General features: G+C 48.3%; 1 protein-coding gene across 2 annotated transcripts in view; it reads right to left on the bottom strand.

Moving 5' to 3' along the window:
* Positions 1–2,415: 2,415 nt before the first annotated feature.
* PFKL (phosphofructokinase, liver type) overlaps positions 2,416–23,208 on the bottom strand; it is a 115,758-nt gene continuing 94,965 nt past the window's right edge. The window contains exons 21-22 of one of the 2 annotated variants that reach the window (XM_066577269.1): positions 4,406–4,511; positions 2,416–3,972 (exon numbers count right to left, since the gene is read on the bottom strand). In XM_066577269.1, the coding sequence (XP_066433366.1) occupies positions 3,825–3,972; positions 4,406–4,511 (254 nt within the window). In that variant the 3' untranslated portion in view covers positions 2,416–3,824. Of the gene's footprint in view, positions 3,973–4,405; positions 4,512–23,208 lie in introns of those variants that run through there. The other variant, XR_010786465.1, reaches the window with a different exon arrangement.

Below are 23,208 nucleotides of genomic sequence, written 5' to 3'. Positions count from 1 at the left end.
TGTATTTTTTCTCACCCATTTTCCCCAGCTCCAATTTATTTGGAGCTGGGGAGAATGGGTGAGAAAAAATAAATGGATTGGAAAGGGTTAACTAATACAAGTATAGGAATGGCCTATCCAAGAACAATATGGTGCCAGACTACCAAACTAAAATCCCCTCAAAAGACAAGGAGGCAAGCAAGAATTCCTATTCTGAATTTTGAGTCAGTCCGATCACCACTCATTCCCCACCTTTTATAGCAGCCTGGCTCCTGGGTTTTTAACCTCTTTCTAGATCTGTAGGCAGAAAAAGTGCTAAAAAGTTTGCCCTTACCCCTTCATCCACATTCTTACTCATCCCTTGTTTGAACTTATATACAGGGCGAGGCAAAAGTCTGGACATACCAGTTAATAATGTAATTTCTCATCATTGCACCAGTTCATCAGGTGTGTCCAGATTTTGCCTTAGGCCTCATGTCCACGGGGAAAATCAGGCCCGCTACGGATTCTACATGTAGAATCTGCAGCGGGTCCCTCCTGCCCCGCGGACATGAGCGCTGAAAATAGGAATTTAAAAGAATTTACCCATCCGGAGCGGTTCGGGAAAGTCTTCTCTTCCTCACGGCCGGATCTTCTTTTTCGGCCGGCGGATGAACTCGTCACGGCTGTGGCACGTCGCCGACGTGCCGCGCGCATGCGCCAGGCACCTCCACTGAGCCGAAGCAAGAAAGATGCGGCCGTGAGGAAGAGAAGACTTTCCCCGCCCGCTCCGGATGGGTAGATTCTTTTAAATTCCTATTTTAGTTCTCCCGCGGATCCGGACGGCTTCCATAGGCTTTAACCCCTTGAGTGGCACGCCCGGAAAAGTTCCGTGACGAGCTCCACTGCTCATAGCAACATAGCCCGGAAGATTTCCGGGCTATGTATCACTATGGGAGCTGCAGAGCACAATGCCACAAGCTGTGACAGTGTGCTCTGCCTGCACAGACCCACACAGAGTAGTGCAAGGGCTTTGAAAAACCAGCAGAAGATATTGCCGACATGTCGGCAATGTCCTGCTTTGTTTACAGGTTGCCATAGAGACCATCGGCTTGTCAGAAGCAAGCCTATGGTCTCTGTGGCAGGGAGAGCTGGTTGTTAGCTGTCAGAGGACAGCTAGGTACCAGCTCTTACAGCAGAGATCAGAGAAAACCTCCGATCTCTGCTGTGTTAACCCTTTACATGCTGCAGTCTATGTGACTGCAGCATGTAAAGGGCTGTCACTGCAGCATGTAAAGGGCTGTCACCATCGGACCCCTGGAATGTGATCAGGGGTCCTGATGGGTCCCTGTGGAAGTCCCCTAAAGGGACAAAAAATAAAATAAAAATTTTTAAATTTTTTTTAAAAAAAAAGTAAAAAAATTATTAAAAAAATAAAAAAAAACACTTGTCTCCCTTTACTTTGTAAAAAATCAAAAATACAATCACACATGTGGTATCCATGCGTCGTAATGACCCAGAGAAGGAAGTTAATACATTATTTAACCCCTTAATGACATGGCCCCTTTTTTCTTTTTTCCCCATTTCTTTTTTTCCTCCCCCTGTTTAAAAAATCACTACTTGTCCCGCAAAAAACAAGCCCTTATATGGCCATGTCAATGGAAAAATGAAAAGGTTATGGCTCTTGAGACGCAACTGCAAAATTAGTTGAAATTCAATGATTAGACCATTTTAAAAAACCTGCCCTGGTGGGCACGACAGGGTGGTAGGAAACCTGCCACTCAAGGGGTTAATAGAAGCCCGCAGGAGCCGACCCCGTGGGAGACCCGCACGAAAATGGAGCATGGTCCAGATTTTTTCATGCTCCATTTTTTTTAAAATCCCTTTTATTGACCATCCGCGGGTATTTATCTACCCCGCGGGCGGTCAATGCATCCCTATGGGGCGCGGATCCGCAGGCAGGAGAAGAGCTAAAATCCGCTGCGGATTTTAATTCTTATTTTGCCCGTGGACATGAGCCCTTAACCTTTCTATTTTTTTCAGTTGCACTGAGGAACTATGCAGGAAGCCCTGTGCAATTTACCTGCCGTTCCTCCACAACAGAAACAATTTCCAATTTCTCCATCTTTCCTGCCAATCAGTTGGAGGTCCAAGTACTGGGACCCCCATTGACCCAGAATTTTTACAGCAGTGGCCATTCATTTGAGAGCAGAGTTCTAGCACTTTGCAATCTCCTGCGGTCTCCCCGCATGCACATGGGCACTGCTATCGGAATTCAGGGGTCTGCCAGGATTTCTGGTGGGGGCCCCAGTGATCAGACTCCCACCGAGTCGCACATCATTCCCTATCCACAGCACAGAGCATAACTTACCAAGACAGGAATACACTTTAATATCAAAAGAGCTTGTCCCTCAGACAGACCAATCATGGCCGCATTGTGCAGAAACAACCGCGGGGGATGATTTACCTGCATTTATTTAGGCTTTATTTTTTATACATTTAAGCGATTTATTTAGTGCAATACTTTTGTCTTATCAAAGGGGTTTTGTGGGACTAAGATATTGATGACCTGTCCTCAATATCACATCACAGGGGTCTGCCACTCAGGACCCCCGTTGAAGATGCCGCAGCGCTTGGGTAAGAACCACAGCCTATGATGTCACGTTCTTCCATCACTTGTCCCAACGGCAACTCAGTCAAGTGAATTGGATTTTGCTGCTATATGCCTGGTCTGCAGTGAAATGGGCGCGCTGCTTACCCCAGTGTTGCAGTCACTTCAGACAGCTGATCAGTGGGGGTCCTGAGTGGTGGACCCCACAATCTGACATTAAAGGGAAACAGTCATCACCACTGAGCCCCATAAAACTAAGTTATGGGGCTCAAAGGTGATGGAATGGGGAGTCCAGGGAGGCATCCTTCATCCTCTCTGGACACCCCATGCAGTGCCTTGTTCTCGCGAAGTCAGCGGGTGCCAGCAGCTCGACTCTGTATGCGGCACATCACTAATTGGATGGGTGCATAGAAAGAAGCTGCTGGTGTGGGCTGACTTCACGGCACTGGAATGGGTCACCTGGAGAGTAGGGAACAGAAATTAGTTTATGGGGCTCAAAAGGAGATGAACTGGTTCCTTTGTTGACTTGTCCTTAGATTAGGTCATTAATCTCTTCGTCCCCAAAAAAACCCTTTAAAGAGTTTAAAACAGATTCCATGTTCAAGAATGAAGTATTTCTGAGACGGTAATACGGGATGACAGGACACGTTCTCCATCCATGCACATGGCAGGCCTCATTCACTGCAACTCTCACATTTATGTGCTTTACAGTAAAGCAAGCCGGCAGTAAATAATGCTAATCGGGAAGTCGGGAGGGGGGGGGGGGGGGGGGGGGCAACTAGGGAAGAACAAAAAGAAGGCTCATTTATCATCTAAGTGTAATTAATAGAGGCTGTTCAGTTGTAAACTATTGATGGGGTCTATTGCTGATGAGCTGTTCTCTGGGCTGGTACTTTTATACACCGTGCTGATTTCTGCAGGAAGCAGACAGCTCTGTTCTCACTGCAGTGGCCAGGCTTGGTATTTCAGCCATGAATTTCTATTGGAACTTGGCCTGAAATATCAAGCTTGGCCACTGCATCGAATCAGCTCCATGCACTGGCCAACTGATCGGGGAAGTTCCTGGGTGGCAGACCTGCACTGCTTTACTAGTGATGACCTATCCAGCTGATAGGCCATCAACATTTTGCAACTGATCAACCCCTATAATTCTCATTATTTTACAAGGGAGGAGTTAGTCACTGCAATGATTATGTTTAGCATTGATACTTTCATAGCTCATCATGGTAGAAGAATTCCACATATCTTGGACCAATCAAAACCCTTTCTCGATGCTTAGAGTCCTGCGTGTTACATGTTCTATCTTTCCGGACACATATTCTGTTAAGCTGATTTGATAGTTGGCCAGCATCTTTAGCATCAGACGCAACTTCAGCCACCACTGCTCTTTAGGCATCCGATGCCTGGAAGACAAAAAAACCACGGTAACACGGAGCACAATGTCATGGTACATAGCGTCATACTGAGTAATGGGGGTATTAGGGCTCCCGTTCAAGTGCACCATTGTACCCCCGCCTCTGAAATAGGTCACAATATTCCTCAAAATCCATCCACTGCTCTATGTACTCGGCCATTTACATCTAGAAGCATTGCTTCTTGGGAAGACGATACAACATATCACTAAACCTTATGGGAGCACATGGAGGTTTATGTATCCCTGTACTAGAGGGACATATGGCCTCCATGCCCAGAAGCTAAAGCTAGTCTGCTTCCAACATAGAAGAAATAAGGCCGGTGGTCACCGGGCAGACGCTCCTCTATGGACCATCCTGCCGCTGTAGGAGCCCAGGGAATCCCTTTACAACATATTCGGTCCAATAGGTTTAGTATACTTACTCAAAGTCAGTAACTTTTTTCAATTCACAAACCGATGTAAATGCCACAACTTTCTTCTTAAGTCCTATTACACAGGCTGCGTCCGGAGAATTCGCAAATACGCGGCCTTAAATGAAGGAACGACAAACAATGAAAAACAAATATATAAAAACTGCTAGTAAAACTCCGTCTCTGGAACATGACTGTATACCGGTTATCGAAGCAGGAATTGTTCCGTCATGCAGTACTCTAAGGCATGCAGGGATCTGACCCCTTCCCCGGACGCCAGTCCTTCCTAATGTATCACTCAAAGGGTTCCGATTTTGTCCTTTTCTCACCTTTAATTATTAGTTTGTTGACACAAAATCGGTTTCACACGAGAACAATTATCACTGACGATGTACAAGAGGCATGCGTAGCATACAGACCGACGGTGGCTTCACATGTGACAACTATCAGAATAGTCACTAGAATGTAAGCAACAGTAGTTCCGTGTAAAGATGGACCCTAACCGGGTGACGGGCGAGGATTCATTCACTGGTCGCTTTGTTTCAGTTCGCCTGTAAATAGTTGCTGGTTGATAGATTGCCTGTTTGCAAAATAGTCGGCTAGTCCTTGACAGACTATAATTAGTCTTGTGTAGAGAGGTGTGCACTTGTGGGGCACGAGTCTCCCAGCGAAAGAGGATTGTTCCTCTAACGGTTTCCTCTCCCATTTAGCACTCATTGGTTCCCACACACATATGTGAGTGGTCCTCGACTGAACACTCCCTGTTGACCTTCAAAAAGCCACTAAACTGCTGCGGGCTCTCACTGGTTTGGCGCTCCCCTGCTGCGGGCTCTCACTGGTTTGGCGCTCCCGCGCCGCGGGCTCTCACTGGTTTGGCGCTCCCGCGCCGCGGGCTCTCACTGGTTTGGCGCTCCCGCGCCGCGGGCTCTCACTGGTTTGGCGCTCCCGCGCCGCGGGCTCTCACTGGTTTGGCGCTCCCGCGCCGCGGGCTCTCACTGGTTTGGCGCTCCCGTGCCGCGGGCTCTCACTGGTTTGGCGCTCCCGTGCCGCGGGCTCTCACTGGTTTGGCGCTCCCGTGCCGCGGGCTCTCACTGGTTTGGCGCTCCCGTGCCGCGGGCTCTCACTGGTTTGGCGCTCCCGTGCCGCGGGCTCTCACTGGTTTGGCGCTCGCGCGCCGCGGGCTCTCACTGGTTTGGCGCTCGCGCGCCGCGGGCTCTCACTGGTTCGGCGCTCCTGTGCTGCGGGCTCTCATTGGTTTGGCTGAGGTGGGCAGGGTTAGTCAGTCTAGTGCAGGGGAGCCTGAGATAGAGATCGGGGAGGAGCAAAGAGACCACCTTCACCCAGCCTTCAGAGAAAGCGAGTTGGGTGGGAAACTAGAACATCTAGGGGGAGAGTACTATCAAATCCATTTATTCTGAAGCGTTAGCAGAGGAGAGTTATCCATCTACAGTGAAGGAAATAAGTATTTGATCTCTTGCTGATTTTGTAAGTTTACCCGCTGTCAAAAACATGAACAATCTATCACATTGTCTAAATTATATATATTTATTAGCATTTTGCAAAGAAAATTAAGTATTTGATCCCGCTGGCAAACAAGACTTAATACTTGGTGGCAAACCCTTGTAGCCAGGCCCAGCAGTCAGACGGTCTTTGTAGTTGATGATGAGGTTTGCGCACATATGAGAAGGAATTTTGGTCCACTCTTCTTTGCAGATCATCTCTAATTCATTACGATTTCGAGGCTGTTGCTTGGCAACTCTGATCTTCAGCTCCCTCCATAAGTTTTCCTTGGGATGGAGGTCTGTAGACTGGCTGGACCACTTCATGACCTTAATGTGCTTCTTTTTGAGCCACTCCTTTGTTGCCTTGGCTGTATGTCTTGGGTCATTGTCGTGCTGGAAGAACCAGCCACGACCCATGTTTAATGTCCTGGTGGAGGGAAGGAGGCTGTCACTCAGGATTTTACGCTATATGGCTCCATCCACTCTCCTACTGATGCGGTGAAGTAGTCCTGTGCCCTTAGCAGAGAAACAGCCCCAAAACATAATGTATACATTTAGACAATGTGATTTTCAGATAGTTTTTTGGATATTTCTCTCACTGTTAAAATAACCTACGCTAAAAATTATAGACTGTTCATGTCTGACAGCGGCCAAACTTACAGAACCAGCACGGGATCAAATACTTCTTTCACTGTATCTCATATCTCTCTCGCATAGCTATCTATCCATTCATCCATCCATCCATCCCTCACTCTATCAAAAGGAGTTTGGTCAGAACAGAACTGCAGCAAGAAGCTGGTACAGTCAAGCAAGCCAGTAACAGTCAGCTCTTTGTATCCCAGCCAGAGAAGTAAAGCTGGAGTGTAGGGTCGGGAGGTCAAGAAGGGGACAGGCTGACCCGTGGTCTTAAAATCTAACCCAAGTGTTTTTCTGGTGCCAAGTTGTCTTTACTTGGCAGCAGTTGCACAACTTGTATTACATTTACTTGCAGTAGATAAAGAACTCTCTCCCTCCCTGCCCATAAAAGCGTTAACGTGTTTTACCAGGTAAATGCTGCTTCTGGGAGTAACTTCCCACCATGTATAACATCTGTACTGAAGTACCACTCTACACGCTCCAGAGGTAAGGACTGCAACCCCTATTTTTGCATTTATTATTTTACTCGGAACTGGTTCCTACTCATACACAAGCTGGCATTCACAACTAAACACTTCCCCTACCCAACTCTGTGAGTAGCGCCTCACTGGGGTATCGCCATCTTACCCTGTCCAACCCTTGCGGGCAGCACAGTGAGAACTGTCAAAATTTTGCCACTGTGCGCAGCCGAGCCAGGTGGCATTTTACCTTCTTGGAGGAGCAGCAGAGCCACCGTGACTACCATCTTGTTCCCCCACTGCCTTTCCCCCCATAAGGACTGTGCTCAGTCGCCACACCTGCATTCAGTGGACTCAGCAACTAATAAGCGTACTGTCAGAAGGGTTGAAATTAAGATACACCCCCCCCCCCTCCCTTCCCAACTAGTGGACCAACAATATTTCAACCCAATTGTTCAGGGAGTGTGAACAGTATGCCCTCTGTAAGAGCCCACAGACAGTAGTTTGTACGCTTCTGCAACTATTCAGATTACAGCTGTCCCATGTAAAACCACCCTAAAATCAAGGTGCTGCCAGTTGGAAGGGACAATAGGCAGTTTCAGTTCATAAGAACCCTAGTGTGACGGTAGTGACAGCCATAGGGTGAATTCATAGACCTGTCATTTTGCTTTTGCCACAACCGTATAGAATACAGTTGAATGGGTAAATGAGCACACACCCATCTGACATTAGGCATTCCGACACATCATACAGGCTATAACTGCTAGAACACATAATGCACACTGCCAGAAGCAGAGAAAAAGACACTTGAAAATAGTGTGCTGTGCTGTCCGCTTGCTCACTTCATATATCTCACGATCCACTGCTTGCTCAAGCGGGTTCACCTGCCCCCGGTCCTGGGATTAAACAGCAGAGAATTCCATGCAGGAAAAAGTGTCATTCAGGCTTGCTTGCAGAATAAAATATATAATCTTCCTGTATTTAGACATATTTAATATTGCCAGGTATACACATCTCTGGACCAGACGCGTATCGGCTGCACAGAGCCTTCGTCAGTGGCCAGGTATACACCTCTCTGGACCAGACGTGTATCGGCTGCACAGAGCCTTCGTCAGTGGCCAGGTATACACATCTCTGGACCAGACGCGTATCGGCTGCACAGAGCCTTCGTCAGTGGCCAGGTATACACCTCTCTGGACCAGACGTGTATCGGCTGCACAGAGCCTTCGTCAGTGGCCAGGTATACACCTCTCTGGACCAGACGTGTATCGGCCGCACACAGAGCCTTCGTCAGTGGTATGCTCTGAATAGAGTGTGGGACCAGCTTAAAGGGGTGGAACAGAACAAATAATTACAATGACTGTCAGCTGTACAGGCTATAGGGCAAAAGGGAAAATATACAAAAAACATCAAACTATTGCTGGAAGGATAACGCTTGTGAATGAAACTTGTAATAAACACATATCGCACACATAGCAATATAACGCAAAATGGGGCGCTCTGCCAAGGCTTCATAGATTTCAATTGTTGCAAGATTAACCCCTAGTTGCACTATGTTTGTATCTGTTGAGTTAAACCTCACAATTGAGTTGATAAAATATATATATATATATATATATATATATATATATATATATATATATATATATATATATATATATATATATATATATAGGGGGCCATAAAGATTTCCCTTGCTATGCGATGGCATTATACTGAGCTCCCCTTTATAAAGAAGTTAGCCTGCGTGTTCAGGAAAAACAAAACAAAAAAAAAACAAACCCTTTCCTTATTTCTCTTTGTGAAAAGATAAGTGAAGACATGAGCATATATGTTGTTTCTATGTACATGATATTAGTGTGACTTGCATTATAGCCCACATAAGGGATCTGATCCCAGAGGGAGAAAGAAAAAAAAACATTCCATTTATTTTTTACTCTGGATAAATCCCCTCATATTCGTTTTCTGCATATGTGAGGTTTCTATATATATGGTGCAGATTTGACTTAGTGTAACCTCCCAAAAGGGGTCTAGTTTACATGTACTTTCTTCTCTATGTTTGATCCCTGTATATGCAATGCAGGTCTGACTTATAATTTAACCCCTGAGGGGATCTGGTCCCCAGTTTGTGGATCCAAAAGGACTCTGATCAGTATATCATTGAACGTTGCCTCGCCGCGCCTGTTATTGGTTACTTTCTCTATACCAAAACATGTGAAGCTAGCGGTACTGCATGAGTGCGAATTGATGAGATGATTGGCCACATCTGAGCTCCCAGTTTGGCCTTTTGCTATATATTGTAGCTGGTCTGATATTCTGATGTGGTACATCCAATATATTGTAACTTACATGACGAACAGCCGGCCATATAGACAACTCCCGCTGATTTGCAGTTTCTATATGATGTAATTGCATATACGGTACTGGTATTGTCGCTACCAAACTCCTTACACTTCTTGGTGCACATTTACACATCGGGCACCGTGATTGCAGGCATCTATAAAAAACATTGTTTTTTAGCCAATCGGTGTCTGTCTGTTGCTGTTTCTATTTGGGTGAACTCTATTTTGCCTGAACATGAAATCAATCGATCTCGCCCTTCTGGACACATCTGGTGCCGGACTCCAATATAACTTTTAATTTGGGGTCTTGTTTTAAAATGGCTAGATTGTTGAAAAAAATCTTTTTGATCTGTGTGAATTGTCTGCTGAACGGGGTTGAGATGTGATTAGAGATGAGCGAGCGTACTCGGATAAGCACTACTCGCTCGAGTAATTGGCTTTATCCGAGTATCGCTGTGCTCGGGTCTAAAGATTCGGGTGCCGGCACGGAGCGGGGAGCTGCAGGGGAGAGCGGGGAGGAACGGAGGGGAGATCTTTCTCTCCCTCTCTCCCCGGCTCCCCGCTGCGACTCACCTGTCAGCCGCAGCGGCACCCGAATCTTCAGGGACGAGCACAGCGATACTCGGATAAAGCACATTACTCGAGCGAGTAGTGCTTATCCGAGTACGCTCGCTCATCTCTAGCTGTGATGCATTCTCTGCTCTTAAATCTGTCTGAATGCTTCTCATTTAAACTCCTTTCTCTTGTTTGTCTAGAAGCTACTGTTTTTTGCTCGTTGCAGAATGCGTTTTCCGTCTCCCCCGTTTTCCGTATCCCCTGTTTTGCAACCTATCACAGATTTCTTTTTCTGCATGTTGGTAATCTGTACTTAAAGTGCAAAGGCGCTTTGCCCTTAATAGCTCCTCCAATGGGATCGCTTGTATAGTTTGCATCGGATGGCAGCTTGATGCGTGTAACATCGTATTACCGGCATCTGTTTTTCTGTACAATACGCCGGTGATCGACCCATCCTGACTATTTCCCTTAATAAAAATATCCAAAAAAGGGATCTGTTTGTGATCAAAGTCCATGGTGAATTCTAGATTGCAATCATTTCCATTGATATAAGTTATAAACTGGTTAGTTTGATCTTGTTTTTTTTTTCGTATTCGTCTCTGTTCATACCATCACTAGTCATGGGCCATATAATAATCACGTCATCAATGTAACGCCCATACCAACATATGTTGTCCATAAAGGGGTTACACTGATCATAAACATATCTGGATTCCCACCAGGACATATACAATATTGCTAAAGAAGGGGAGACTCTAGAGCCCATTGGCGCCCCCACCAATTGTAAGGATTGTGTGGAATTGAACTTGGAAGCAACTGAATTCCTACTGACACATAATGTTTTCATCAAAAAAGCTCTTAGAGAATCCTTATATTGTGCATGAGACCTTAGGTGAGATGCAAGTGCCTGTAGTGCCAAATGGTGTGGGACAGAGGTGCTTTGACATCGCACGTTACCCAGGTTTTATCCGCCCCCCATTTGTGTCCTGCCAATATTTGAATGACTTTGTTGCTATTAGGAATATATCCGGGGATTCGAACGACCACAGGCTGTAGTTTTCTATCTACCCAATTGCTGAGTTTCTCACATAGGGATCCTCGTCCTGAAACTATTGGGCGCATGGGAGGTGGAAATACATTTTTGTGAGATTTGGGAATCCCATAAAAATTTGCCAGAATAGGATTTTTGGGAACTGGATAAGCCATTTCTTTGTCACTTAGTACCCCCATTGAGCTCCTCTGGTAATCAAATCAGACAATGAATGGGCGAATGTTACGGTGGGATCAAGAAGCAGAGTTTATGGACAATATCAACCATATCTGGTGGCAGGTAGGACATGCACACGGCCAAGTACACAATACAACACAACATTTTATGCCAGGCCAGTGATGCCGATTAATGTCCTGCTTCCACATAGAAGATTTTGAAACAAGGTCTCAAGTTTATAGTTCCATTATGATGCCATGTTCTTGGGGCCACGGGAAGCAGCCAGCAAACTTGTTTTTAAATAAAGTTTAATGTTGTAAATGAGAAATGAAAGATTAGTTACAGCACTCCTCCTCCCCCTCCCTGCATAGTTAACAGAGCATTCGTACATCATTCTCCCAGAGGTGTCAATGAGTTCCCTCCAGTCTGTTGTTTCTATGGTCTTTGACCTTGTGTTCCGTAGAGCTGTCTCAGTGTTGGACACACATAGTAAAGGCTGAAATTCAACATTTCACATTTTTCCATCCGGTGTTGGGCTACCTTTGGCCTCAGTCATTGCAGTAACCATCCATGGTCGCTTCCCACCAAATCCCCATAGATGTGTGGCGAGATTTGCCTCCATTCCTTGAGGAGCTTCAGATAGTGATGGGGGAAAATGATGGGTGTGTTGGGCGCATGGACACAGCGGTATAGTTCCTCCCGCTCGATGGGATTGAGATCCGGACTTTGGGTTGGCCAATGAAGTCTGCAGACGTTCTGCTCCTCCACACTGCGTGCCGTATAACATGGCGCTTGTCATGTTGGTGGAGACACAGAGCTGTACCGGAGTATTACCACAGGGGAGGTGATGCAACATTGTCCGGGAGGTCTCTATACCCCTTGGTGGGGGTTCCATACTTTTGTCAACAGTGTACCAGCATCTATTTAAACATATACAGTAGTTTAGGTGTCTTTTTTCCATGTCACTATGCTGTACATATTTTAACAATCACTAGTTTTCTGATTACACATTCCTTTAAGGCTCTGAGCCCATGAAATGATCTAGTGGTTTACCTAGGAAGGGTAACTACTGGACATGTAGGGCAGGGAATGAGTCACCCAGAATGGTCTCTATATTTGCAATATGGCGCTACCTGCCACATCTACCATTTACGCAGCACGTTGAGAGTGATATATTGTATAAATGCCCCAGCCGTGAATGCTACTAACTCACTGCATCTAAACCACTCAGACCAAGCCGCTACTGTTGCAATCAAATTATTCATCCCTTGGTGCAAAATCAGGTTTATTTGGCAAATTTATGAACTTTCAGCTGTTTTTCTGGGAATAATTTAAAGATCTGAACACAATCAAGTTTTTCCACAAGATACTGCTGTCACTGACCAGGATTATCTCCCCCCATGACCGATGTCTTTAGTACTTCGTAGAGAGTCTTTTGCTCCTCTGACCGGCTGCAGACGTGATGTCCAGACAGATGTTCCTGAGGAGTCTTACCCCACTCCTCATGGACAACGGCCTCCAGCTCACTAATATTCTTGGTGACCTGCAACCTCCTCCTTCATGCCCCAGCAAAGACCGATGGCAGCTCCAGAATCTTCCAGGCCTTCTTGTTAACCCAAGCCTTGGTGGATTGTGAGGTCTGCTGGGGAGTGATGTCCTGTTGGAAGGTCCAAGCTTCAGCTTCCTTACAGAAGACGTTATCTCCTAGAACCTCCTGATACGTGATGGAATCCATCTTACCCTCCACAGGCTGCAGTTTCCAGTCCCAGCGCCTTGTCGAGCCACCGCCATGCTTCACTGTATTTATATGTCTTAAGAGTATACTGGAGGGAACTTTTCTTGTGCTTTTGGGTTAGTGGAGGTGATGTCTTAAGAGTTTGGACATTAAGACCTACAGCATTTACTATGTGCCTTAGTGTGCAGAGACCTCAGTGCTGCTGCCACCAGATCTTACTGGAGGTCTTTTGCAGTCACAGGAATCTGGTGACAGTTGGTGATAGCGCCCCCGTTCTGTCTTATCAAAGTTAAAAGGAACACTACCAAGACCTTATGATGTATACTTCCAACGATATCTCCAATATTCAGTATCGCTGCCATCTTTATGTATTCTTTTCCTTGTTTGTGTAATGATTAGAGATGAGCGAACGTACTCGTCCGAGCTTGATGCTCGTTCGAGTATTAGCGTGTTCGAGATGCCCGTTACTCGAGGCGAGCACCACGCGGTGTTCGAGTTACTTTCACTTTCATCTCTGAGACATTTGCGCGCTTTTCTGGCCAATAGAAAGACAGGGAAGGCATTACAACTTCCCCCTGCGACGTTCAAGCCCTATACCACCCCCCTGCAGTGAGTGGCTGGGGAGATCAGGTGTCACCCGAGTATATAAATCGGCCCCTCCCGCGGCTCGCCACAGATGCATTCTGACAGAGATCAGGGAAAGTGCTGCTGCTGCTGCTATAGGGAGAGTGTTAGGTGTAATATTAGGCTTCAAGAACCCCACATCTGACCGTGTGCAGTACTGTTGAGGCTGCTTTTAGCAGTGTTGCACTTATTTTATTTTGTATATCGGGCGTGCAGAGCATTGCACCCTCAGTCTGCAGTCATTGTACATAGTATAGGGCCAGTACTGGTGAGGCAGGGACAGTGGGAAAGGTGAAAGAGATATACTGTCTATATAGGCAGTGGGCTTTTTCAAACAAATTTGGGAAAAGATACTATATTTGGGCTGCCTGTGACAGTCTTCAGTGTACTGCGTGTCTGCTGGGGGTAGTAGTCCTAATTAATACGCAGCTAAGCGTTACAGCAGGCGTGTGCAAAATTGTTTCCTGGCTCTGCTGTGCCCGTTACATCACCGCCGTCATAGCGCCAGAGGGAAAGAGTATACAATATATACGCTGCCTACAGTATCTGTCTGCTGTCTCAGCTCAGCCTTTAAAAAAATAGAAGCAAAATACTTAAGGCCTACTAGTGGCCTTTGGACACTTGACTGCTTCTGCGCTGTGAATTCCACTAGCTCAGTCATACGCACCTACGTCTCACTACAGGCTTGCGCAAAATTCTTTCCTGGCTCTGCTGTGCGTTCCGTAAGCGAAGTCAGCCTCCAACCACAGGCCAATAAGCGGCATATTTAATTACAGAGTTCTGTTTCTGCACTACTGGTAATACCCCATGCTGAGGGGTAGGGGTAGGCCTAGAGGACGTGGACGCGGGCGAGGACGCGGAGGCCCAAGTCAGGTTGTGGGCACAGGCCGAGCTCCTGATCCAGGTGTATCACAGCCAATTGCTGCAGGATTAGGAGAGAGGCACGTTTCTGGCGTCCCCAGATTAATCTCACAATTAATGGGTCCACGCGGTAGACCTTTATTAGAAAATGAGCAGTGTGAGCAGGTCCTGTCGTGGATGGCAGAAAGTGCATCCAGCAATCTATCGACCACCCAGAGTTCTACGCCGTCCACTGCTGCAACTCTGAATCCTCTGGCTGCTGCTCCTCCTTCCTCCCAGCCTCCTCACTCCATTACAGTGACACATTCTGAGGAGCAGGCAGACTCCCAGGAACTGTTCTCGGGCCCCTGCCCAGAATGGGTAGCAATGGTTCCTCTCCCACCGGAGGAGTTTGTCGTGACTGATGCCCAACCTTTGGAAAGTTCCCGGGGTATGAGGCTGGGGACTTCCGGCAACTGTCTCAAGAGCTTTCAGTGGGTAAGGAGGACGATGACAATGAGACACAGTTGTCTATCATTCAGGTAGTAGTAATTGCAGTAAGTCCGAGGGAGGAGTGCACAGAGGATTCGGAGGAAGAGCAGCTGGACGATGAGGTGACTGACCCCTCCTGGTTTGCTAAGCCTACTGAGGACAGGTCTTCAGAGGGGGAGGCAAGTGCAGCAGCAGGGCAGGTTGGAAGAGGCAGTGCGGTGGCCAGGGGTAGAGGCAGGGCCAGACCGAATAATCCACCAACTGTTTCCCAAAGCGCCCCCTCGCGCCATGTCACCCTGCAGAGGCTGAGGTGCTCAAAGGTCTGGCAGTTTTTCACTGAGAGCGCAGACGACCGACGAACAGTGGTGTGCCACCTTTGTCGCGCCAAGATCAGCCGTGGAGCCACCACCACCAGCCTCACCACCACCAGCATGCGCAGACATATGATGGCCAAGCACCCCACAAGGTGGGACAAAGGCCATTCACCGCTTCCGGTTTGCACCACTGCCTCTCCCCCTGTGCCCCAACCTGCCACTGAGATCCAACCCCCCTCAGGACACAGGCACGACCGTCTCCCGGCCTGCACCCTCACCTCCGCTGTCCTCGGCCCCATCCAGCAATGTCTCTCAGCGCAGCGTCCAGCCGTCGCTAGCGCAAGTGTTTGAGCGCAAGCGCAAGTACGCAGCCACGCACCCGCACGCTCAAGCGTTAAACGTGCACATAGCCAAATTGATCAGCCTGGAGATGCTGCCGTATAGGCTTGTGGAAACGGAGGCTTTCAAAAACATGATGGCGGCGGCGGCCCCGCGCTACTCGGTTCCCAGTCGCCACTACTTTTCCCGATGTGCCGTCCCAGCCCTGCACGACCACGTCTCCCGCAACATTGTACGCGCCCTCACCAACGTGGTTACTGCCAAGGTCCACTTAACAACGGACACGTGGACAAGCACAGGCGGGCAGGGCCACTATATCTCCCTGACGGCTCATTGGGTGAATTTAGTGGAGGCTGGGACAGAGTCAGAGCCTGGGACCGCTCACGTCCTACCCACCCCCAGAATTGCGGGCCCCAGCTCGGTGCTGGTATCTGCGGCGGTGTATGCTTCCTCCACTAAACCACCCTCCTCCTCCTACGCAACCTCTGTCTCGCAATCAAGATGTGTCAGCAGCAGCACGTCGCCAGCAGTCGGTGTAGCGCGGCGTGGCAGCACAGCGGTGGCCAAGCGTCAGCAGGCCGAGCTGAAACTACTCAGCTTAGGAGAGAAGAGGCACACGGCCCACGAACTGCTGCAGGGTCTGACAGAGCAGACCGACCGCTGGCTTTCGCCGCTGAGCCTCCAACTGGGCATGGCCGTGTGTGACAACGGCTGTAACCTGGTGGCGGCTCTGCAGCTCGGCAGCCTCACGCACATGCCATGCCTGGCCCACGTCTTTAATTTGGTGGTTCAGCGCTTTCTGAAAAGCTACCCACGCTTGTCAGACCTGCTCAGAAAGGTGCGCCGGCTCAGCGTACATTTCCGCTACTCCAAGACGGACGCTGCCACCCTGCAACATCGGTTTAATCTGCCAGTGCACCGACTGCTGTGCGACGTGCCCACATGGTGGAACTCTACGCTCCACATGTTGGCCAGGCTCTATGAGCAGCGTAGAGCTATAGTAGAATACCAACTCCAACATGGGCGGCGTAGTGGGAGTCAGCCTCCTCAATTCTTTACAGAAGAGTGGGCCTGGTTGGCAGACATCTGCCAGGTCCTTGGAAACTTTGAGGAGTCTACCCAGATGGTGAGCGGCGATGCTGCAATCATTAGCGTCACCATTCCTCTGCTATGCCTCTTGAGAAGTTCCCTGCAAAGCATTAAGGCAGACGCTTTGCGCTCGGAAACGGAGGCGGGGGAAGACAGTATGTCGCTGGATAGTCAGAGCACCCTCATGTCTATATCTCAGCGCGTTGAGGAGGAGGATGGGGAGGAGCATGAGTAGGAGGGGGAAGAGACAGCTTGGCCAACTGCTGAGGGTACCCATGCTGCTTGCCTGTCATCCTTTCAGCGTGTATGGCCTGAGGAGGAGAAGGAGGATCCTGAAAGTGATCTTCCTAGTGAGGACAGCCATGTGTTGCGTACAGGTACCCTGGCACACATGGCGGACTTCATGTTAGGATGCCTTTCTCGTGACCCTCGCGTTACATGCATTCTGGCCACTACGGATTACTGGGTGTACACACTGCTCGACCCACGGTATAAGGAGAACCTTTCCACTCTCATTCCCGAAGAGGAAAGGGGTTCGAGAGTGATGCTATACCACAGGACCCTGGCGGACAAACTGATGGTAAACTTCCCATCCGACAGCGCTAGTGGCAGAAGGCGCAGTTCCGAGGGCCAGGTAGCAGGGGAGGCGCAGAGATCAGGCAGCATGTACAGCCCAGGCAGTGCAACAGTCTTTAAGGCCCTGGACAGCTTTATGGCTCCCCAGCAAGACTGTGTCACCGCTCCCCAGTCAAGGCGGAGTCGGCGGGAGCACTGTAAAAGGATGGTGAGGGAGTACGTAGCCGATCGCACGACCGTCCTCCGTGACGCCTCTGCCCCCTACAACTACTGGGTGTCGAAGCTGGACACGTGGCCTGAACTCGCGCTGTATGCCCTGGAGGTGCTTGCTTGTCCTGCGGCTAGCGTCTTGTCAGAGAGGCTGTTTAGTGCGGCTGGGGGAATAATCACGGATAAGCGTACCCGCCTGTCAACCGACAGTGCCGACAGGCTTACACTCATCAAGATGAACAAAGCCTGGATTTCCCCAGAGTTCTCTTCTCCACCACGGACAGCAGCGATACCTTAACAATACGTAGGTTGCGGGACGTGGCCTAGCCGAGCTTGAAGATGGCAGCATAGTCCGTACGCTCCATGCCAACACCACCGAAAACCTACAGGAAAAGCAGCCCTCCGCTCACCTGTCATAGCGCAGTGCAGCCTCCGGCTCTCCTCACCACAGCAATGACCCGACACCGTCCCTCCCGGTCTCAGCCGAGACGCTTAGAGGAGTTCTTCCTCCCGACGGAGGTCCCGCACCTGAGAGCTGACAGCTTCCCGGCTGCTCCCATCTCACAAACGGCGTGCAGAGAGGGGGAGAGCACCGACACTGACTTGGACCACGCAGAACGCCACCCCCCGGACCAGGAACCGCAGGGTCTGGTGAGTGAGACTTCATCACCCTCACCACACAGTCAGAACAGCAAGGAGAGACAGAGCCCCCCATTACACTCCCACACTAAAATGGCGGCGGCCATCTCAGCCTCCACAAAGCATGGCCACCTTCATCAGGCTGAAATAGCTCCAGACAATCCACTCAAACAATATTCCCGGTCAGAACATGTTAAAACCTCCCTGCTAAACTGTGAACCCGGTGATCTGATGAGTGATTGCCCACACATCTCACCCCACAATCAGACAGAAATCCCCCCCACAGGCTCACAACTAAATGGCTGCAGCCATATCTGTGCCTACAAAGCAAGGTCCTCATCTCACAATGAACTCCCCATCGGATAGTCCATTGAAACAGCGCCCTAGAACAGATGAAGGGAGCACCCCTGACAACCAACCAGAACCTCTACATAATTTTATAACGTCCCTACCATCGTCATCCCAGCCAGCCTCAGAAGCTTTCATTAAAAACAATACGTAGGCTGCACCCGCGGATGGAAGCATCGTTCTCTATCATTATCAAAAACGGGGACCTTTTGGCTTCATCAATCTGTGTATTTTATTCATCCTCCTCCTCCTGCTCCTCTTCCTGAAACCTCACGTAATCACGCCGAACGGGCAATTTTTCTTAGGCCCACAAGGCTCAGTCATATAATTTTTCTAAACAATTTTTATACGTTTCAATGCTCATTAAAGCGTTGAAACTTTCACCTGAACCAATTTTTATTTTAACTGGGCTGCCTCCAGGCCTAGTTACAAATTAAGCCACATTAACCAAAGCGATTAATGGGTTTCACCTGCCCTCTTGGTTGGGCATGGGCAATTTTTCTGAAGTACATTTGTACTGTTGGTACACCAATTTTTTGGGGCCCTCGCCTACAGTGTAATCCTAGTAACTTTTAGCCCACCTGCATTAAAGCTGACGTTACCTCAGCTGTGCTGGGCACTGCAATGGGATATATTTATGTACCGCCGGTGGCTTCCTGGGAGCCACCCATGCTGTGGGTCCACAGGGACTTCACATTAGGGATTTGTACCTGCCAGTGTCTATGTATTAAAAACCCCGGTCAGACTGGGGCATGCAGTGTGGGCCGAAGACCACCTGCATTTAATCGGACGTTATCTCAGCTGTGCTGGGCACTGCAATGGGATACATTTATATACCGCCGGTGGGTTTCAGGGAGCCACCCATGCTGTGGGTGCACACGGAATTCCTATTGCGGAGTTGTACCTGCCTGTGACTATTTATAAAAAAAAAAAACGGTCTGACTGGGGCATGCAGACACCTTGACAGAATGAATAGTGTGTGGCACATGGGTTGCCCATTGCTATGCCCATGTTTGCAGCTCCTGATGGAGGTGGCACAGGATTGGATTTCTCATTGCTTCTGTACAGCATTATGGGCTATCGCCCCGCCCCCTTTTAAAGAGGGTCGCTGCCTGGCCGTGCCAACCCTCTGCAGTGTGTGCCTGCGGTTCCTCCTCATGGCAGACGCACTTATAAATAGACATGAGCGTGGTGTGACTATGAGGCCAGCGTGTGGCATGAGGGCAGCTGAAGGCTGCGCAGGGACACTTTGGTGTGCGCTGTGGACACTGGGTCGTGCGGGGGGGTTGGGCAGCATGTTACCCAGGAGAAGTGGCAGCGGAGTGTCATGCAGGCAGTGATTGTGCTTTGTTGGAGGTAGTGTGGTGCTTAGCTAAGGTGTGCATTGCTAATGAGGGTTTTTCAGAAGTAAAAATTGTGGGGGGGGGGGGGGCATTCTTGCCGCTATTGTGGCTTAATAGTGGGACCTGGGAACTTGAGATGCAGCCCAACATGTAGCCCCTCGCCTGCCCTATCCGTTGCTGTGTCGTTCCCATCACTTTCTTGAATTGCCCAGATTTTCACAAATGGAAACCTTAGCGAGCATCGGCGAAATACAAAAATGCTCGGGTCGCCCATTGACTTCAATGGGGTTCGTTACTCGAAACGAACCCTTGAGCATCGCGAAAAGTTCGTCTCGAGTAATGAGCACCCGAGCATTTTGGTGCTCGCTCATCTCTAGTAATGATCTCTTCTTACCTTTTTGGACTCCTCCCTTGACTTGAACATATTTCTAACATGCAATCAGATGTCACAGCTAACAAACCCTGGCCAGTCCAGGCATCTGGTGTGTTATCTCAAGCACACCTGATACAACAAATGAAGCCCTTGATCAGTTGCATCAGATGTGCTTGAGACAACCGCGGATTTGCAAATGCGCGCTCTTATGAGAGAGATTCTATTCAGGGGTAAATAATGTTTTTTTTCTGTGCATAAGACGCAGTTTTTTGCCCCTTTTCGTCACGTTAAAAATCTAACTGCGTCTTTTACACGGGGGGGGGGGGGGGGCTGGGTAAGCAGCATCAGTGCAGGGAGACGCTGCAGCTGCCGGCGTCCATCCTTGCCTCGGTTCAGGGTGTACCTGACAGAACCTCTACCAGTGCAGGGAGACGCTGCTTCTACCGGCCTCTACCCTTCTGTGGCTCGGGGCTGCGGTGTCCCTGACAGAACCTCCTGCGAGTTTAAGGGCTCATTCACACCGCTGCTGGCATATCTGTGAGACACAGCCATTCAATTTACAGAGTCTATCCTGTATGAACCAAGATGGCCGCACTGCTTCTCTGTGCATTGTTAGGAGTCTGGGGCATGCTGCTTTGGTCGGCCGGCATATATTGTACTAGCACAGCACAGTGAGCCTCAGAGAAGCCGTACAGCCATCTTGGTTCATCTGGGACCAGAGGGTCATTAAGGTCACTTATCTGTCCCGTTGGTTAGAGTACCACAGCTTTGCACACTGCACCACCATATAGAAGCATCCAGTATATGGCATGAATATATATATATATATACTGTGGTGTAGTAATAATAATATGAATGTGCTTCTTAAAGCAGCCTATGCAAATATGTCTATGTATATATTCATATATCCACCTTCATAGAAAATAGCTAGCAGTGAAATGGTTAACTGGTTCATTCTTATGCTGGTATCTGAAATACACTCCTACACATAATTCCCGGGCCTTAAAAGGGTTGTCCCGCGGCAGCAAGTGGGGTTATACACTTCTGTATGGCCATATTAATGTACTTTGTAATGTACATCGTGCATTAATTATGAGCCATACAGAAGTTATTCACTTACCTGCTCCGTTGCTGGCGTCCCCGTCTCCATGGCTCCGTCTAATTCTGATGTCTTCTTGCTTTTTTAGATGCGCTTGCGCTGTGCGGTCTTCTTCCTGGTGAATGGGGCCGCTCGTGCCGGAGAGCTGCTCCTCGTAGCTCCGCCCCGTCACGTGTGCCGATTCCAGCCAATCAGGAGGTTGGAATCGGCAATGGACCGCACAGAGCCCACGGTGCACCATGGGAGAAGACCCGCGGTGCATCGTGGGTGAAGATCCCGGTGGCCATCTTGGTGAAGGAAGAACAAGGAAGAAGTCGCAGAGCGGGGATTCGGGTAAGTAATAAAAATTTTTTTTTTTTAACACATCCTTTGTGGTTGTCCTGTGCCGAACGGGGGGCCTATGGAATAAAAAAAAACAAAACGTTTCGACAACCTCTTTAACCCCTTCATGACACGGCCTATTTTGGCGTTGAGGACCAAGCGATTTTTTTGGTATTTTTCCATCTCCATTTTTCAAAAGCCATAACTTTTTTATTTTTCCGTGGACGCGGCCGTATGAGGGCTTGTTTTTTGCGTGGCGAACTGTAGTTTTTATCGATGCCAATTTTGGGTACATTGACTATATTGTAAATTATTTTTTTATTTTTTTTTTTTAATGATAGAGAGAGACAACGCATCAATTCTGCCATAGATTTTTTAATTTTTTTTTTACACCGTTAATCATGCAGCATGAGACTTTCCATTTTTTCTGCAGACCGGTACGGTTACAACGATACCAAAATTCTAACTTTTTTTTAGGTTTTCCCACTTTTCTGCAATAAAACCCTTTTTTGGAAATCTTTTTTCTATTCTAAATTGCTGCATTCAAAGTCCTGTAACTTTTTTATTTTTTGATGTACGGCACGCTATGAGGGCTTATTATTTGCGAGACGAGCTGTAGATTTTATTGGTACCATTTTGGGGTACATACGACTTTTTTGATCACTTTTATTGCGTTTTTAGTGAGGCAAAATGCTAAAAATGAGCATTTTGCCTCAGTTTTTTAGCTTTTTTTTAGTGTTTTTTTCGGTGCACAGTCAAAAGCATGTGCAACTTATTGTACGAATCGTTACGGACGCGACAATACCAAATATGTGGGGTTTTATTTTTTTTTACCTTTTTTTATGCTAATCTGAGAAAAAGCATAAAAAATGGTTTTTTTACTCTTTTTTTTTACATTTTTTTTAATTCATTTTTTAAATCTTTCTTTTTTTTACACTGTTTGTGTCCCTCTGAGGGACTTTAATCACTGCCCTGATGATTGCTGTCATAAAGCATGGCAGAGCTACTGCTCTCCCATGCCTTATCGCTCATACAGCGATCTCAGGCATAGGCAATACAGGACGCCAGTGTCTGGCGTCCTGTTGCCATGGTGACAGGCCGGGCTCTCGCGATGACATCGCGAGTTCCGGCCGGAGACACAGAGGGAGCCGCGCTCCCGCTGTGAACTCTTCCCCTGCCGCAATCTACTTAGATCGCGGCAGGGCAGGGGTTAAATGTGGCGGGCACATCTCCGATGTCCCCCCGCTGCTGCAGCGAGACGCCGGCTGTGACTGACAGCCGGCTCCCGCTGCGGGATAGCGCTGGATCACATATGATCCAGCGCTATCTCCAGGACGTAAGTTTACGCCCTGTTGCGGGAAGTACCCCGCTCCCAGGACGTAAACTTACGCCCTGCAGCGGGAATGGGTTAACAAGGTCCTGAGAGGTGTTTCTGATGAGAAAGACCTGCGATGCCCACCGCTCATAAGAGGGGGGCTGCTCCTTATCTCCTCCCTTGGATTTCTTGGTCCAGATTGGAATATTAATAAAGTCTATGCTACTTGGGTATATAGAAATTACATGTTCACCTAGCAAAATACAGCTGGGGCGTAAACATATGTTAATAATCAGTGTCGTTACATACTAGGCCAATCATGAGTTATGATGTTGGGAGGGGTATGCATGTAATTGGTGCGTCATATTCAGTATAACTGTATTGTACTTCCTTTCAATAAACCAGAAGGGTATGGGGGCTGACGGAGAGCATCCGTGAGTTCAAATACATATATTCAT

Source organism: Eleutherodactylus coqui, chromosome 8 (assembly GCF_035609145.1).
Source record: "Eleutherodactylus coqui strain aEleCoq1 chromosome 8, aEleCoq1.hap1, whole genome shotgun sequence".
NCBI lineage: Eukaryota > Metazoa > Chordata > Amphibia > Anura > Eleutherodactylidae > Eleutherodactylus > Eleutherodactylus coqui.
The sequence above is the reverse complement of the archived record's forward strand: the minus strand, read 5'-3'. Positions and strand labels throughout refer to the sequence as shown.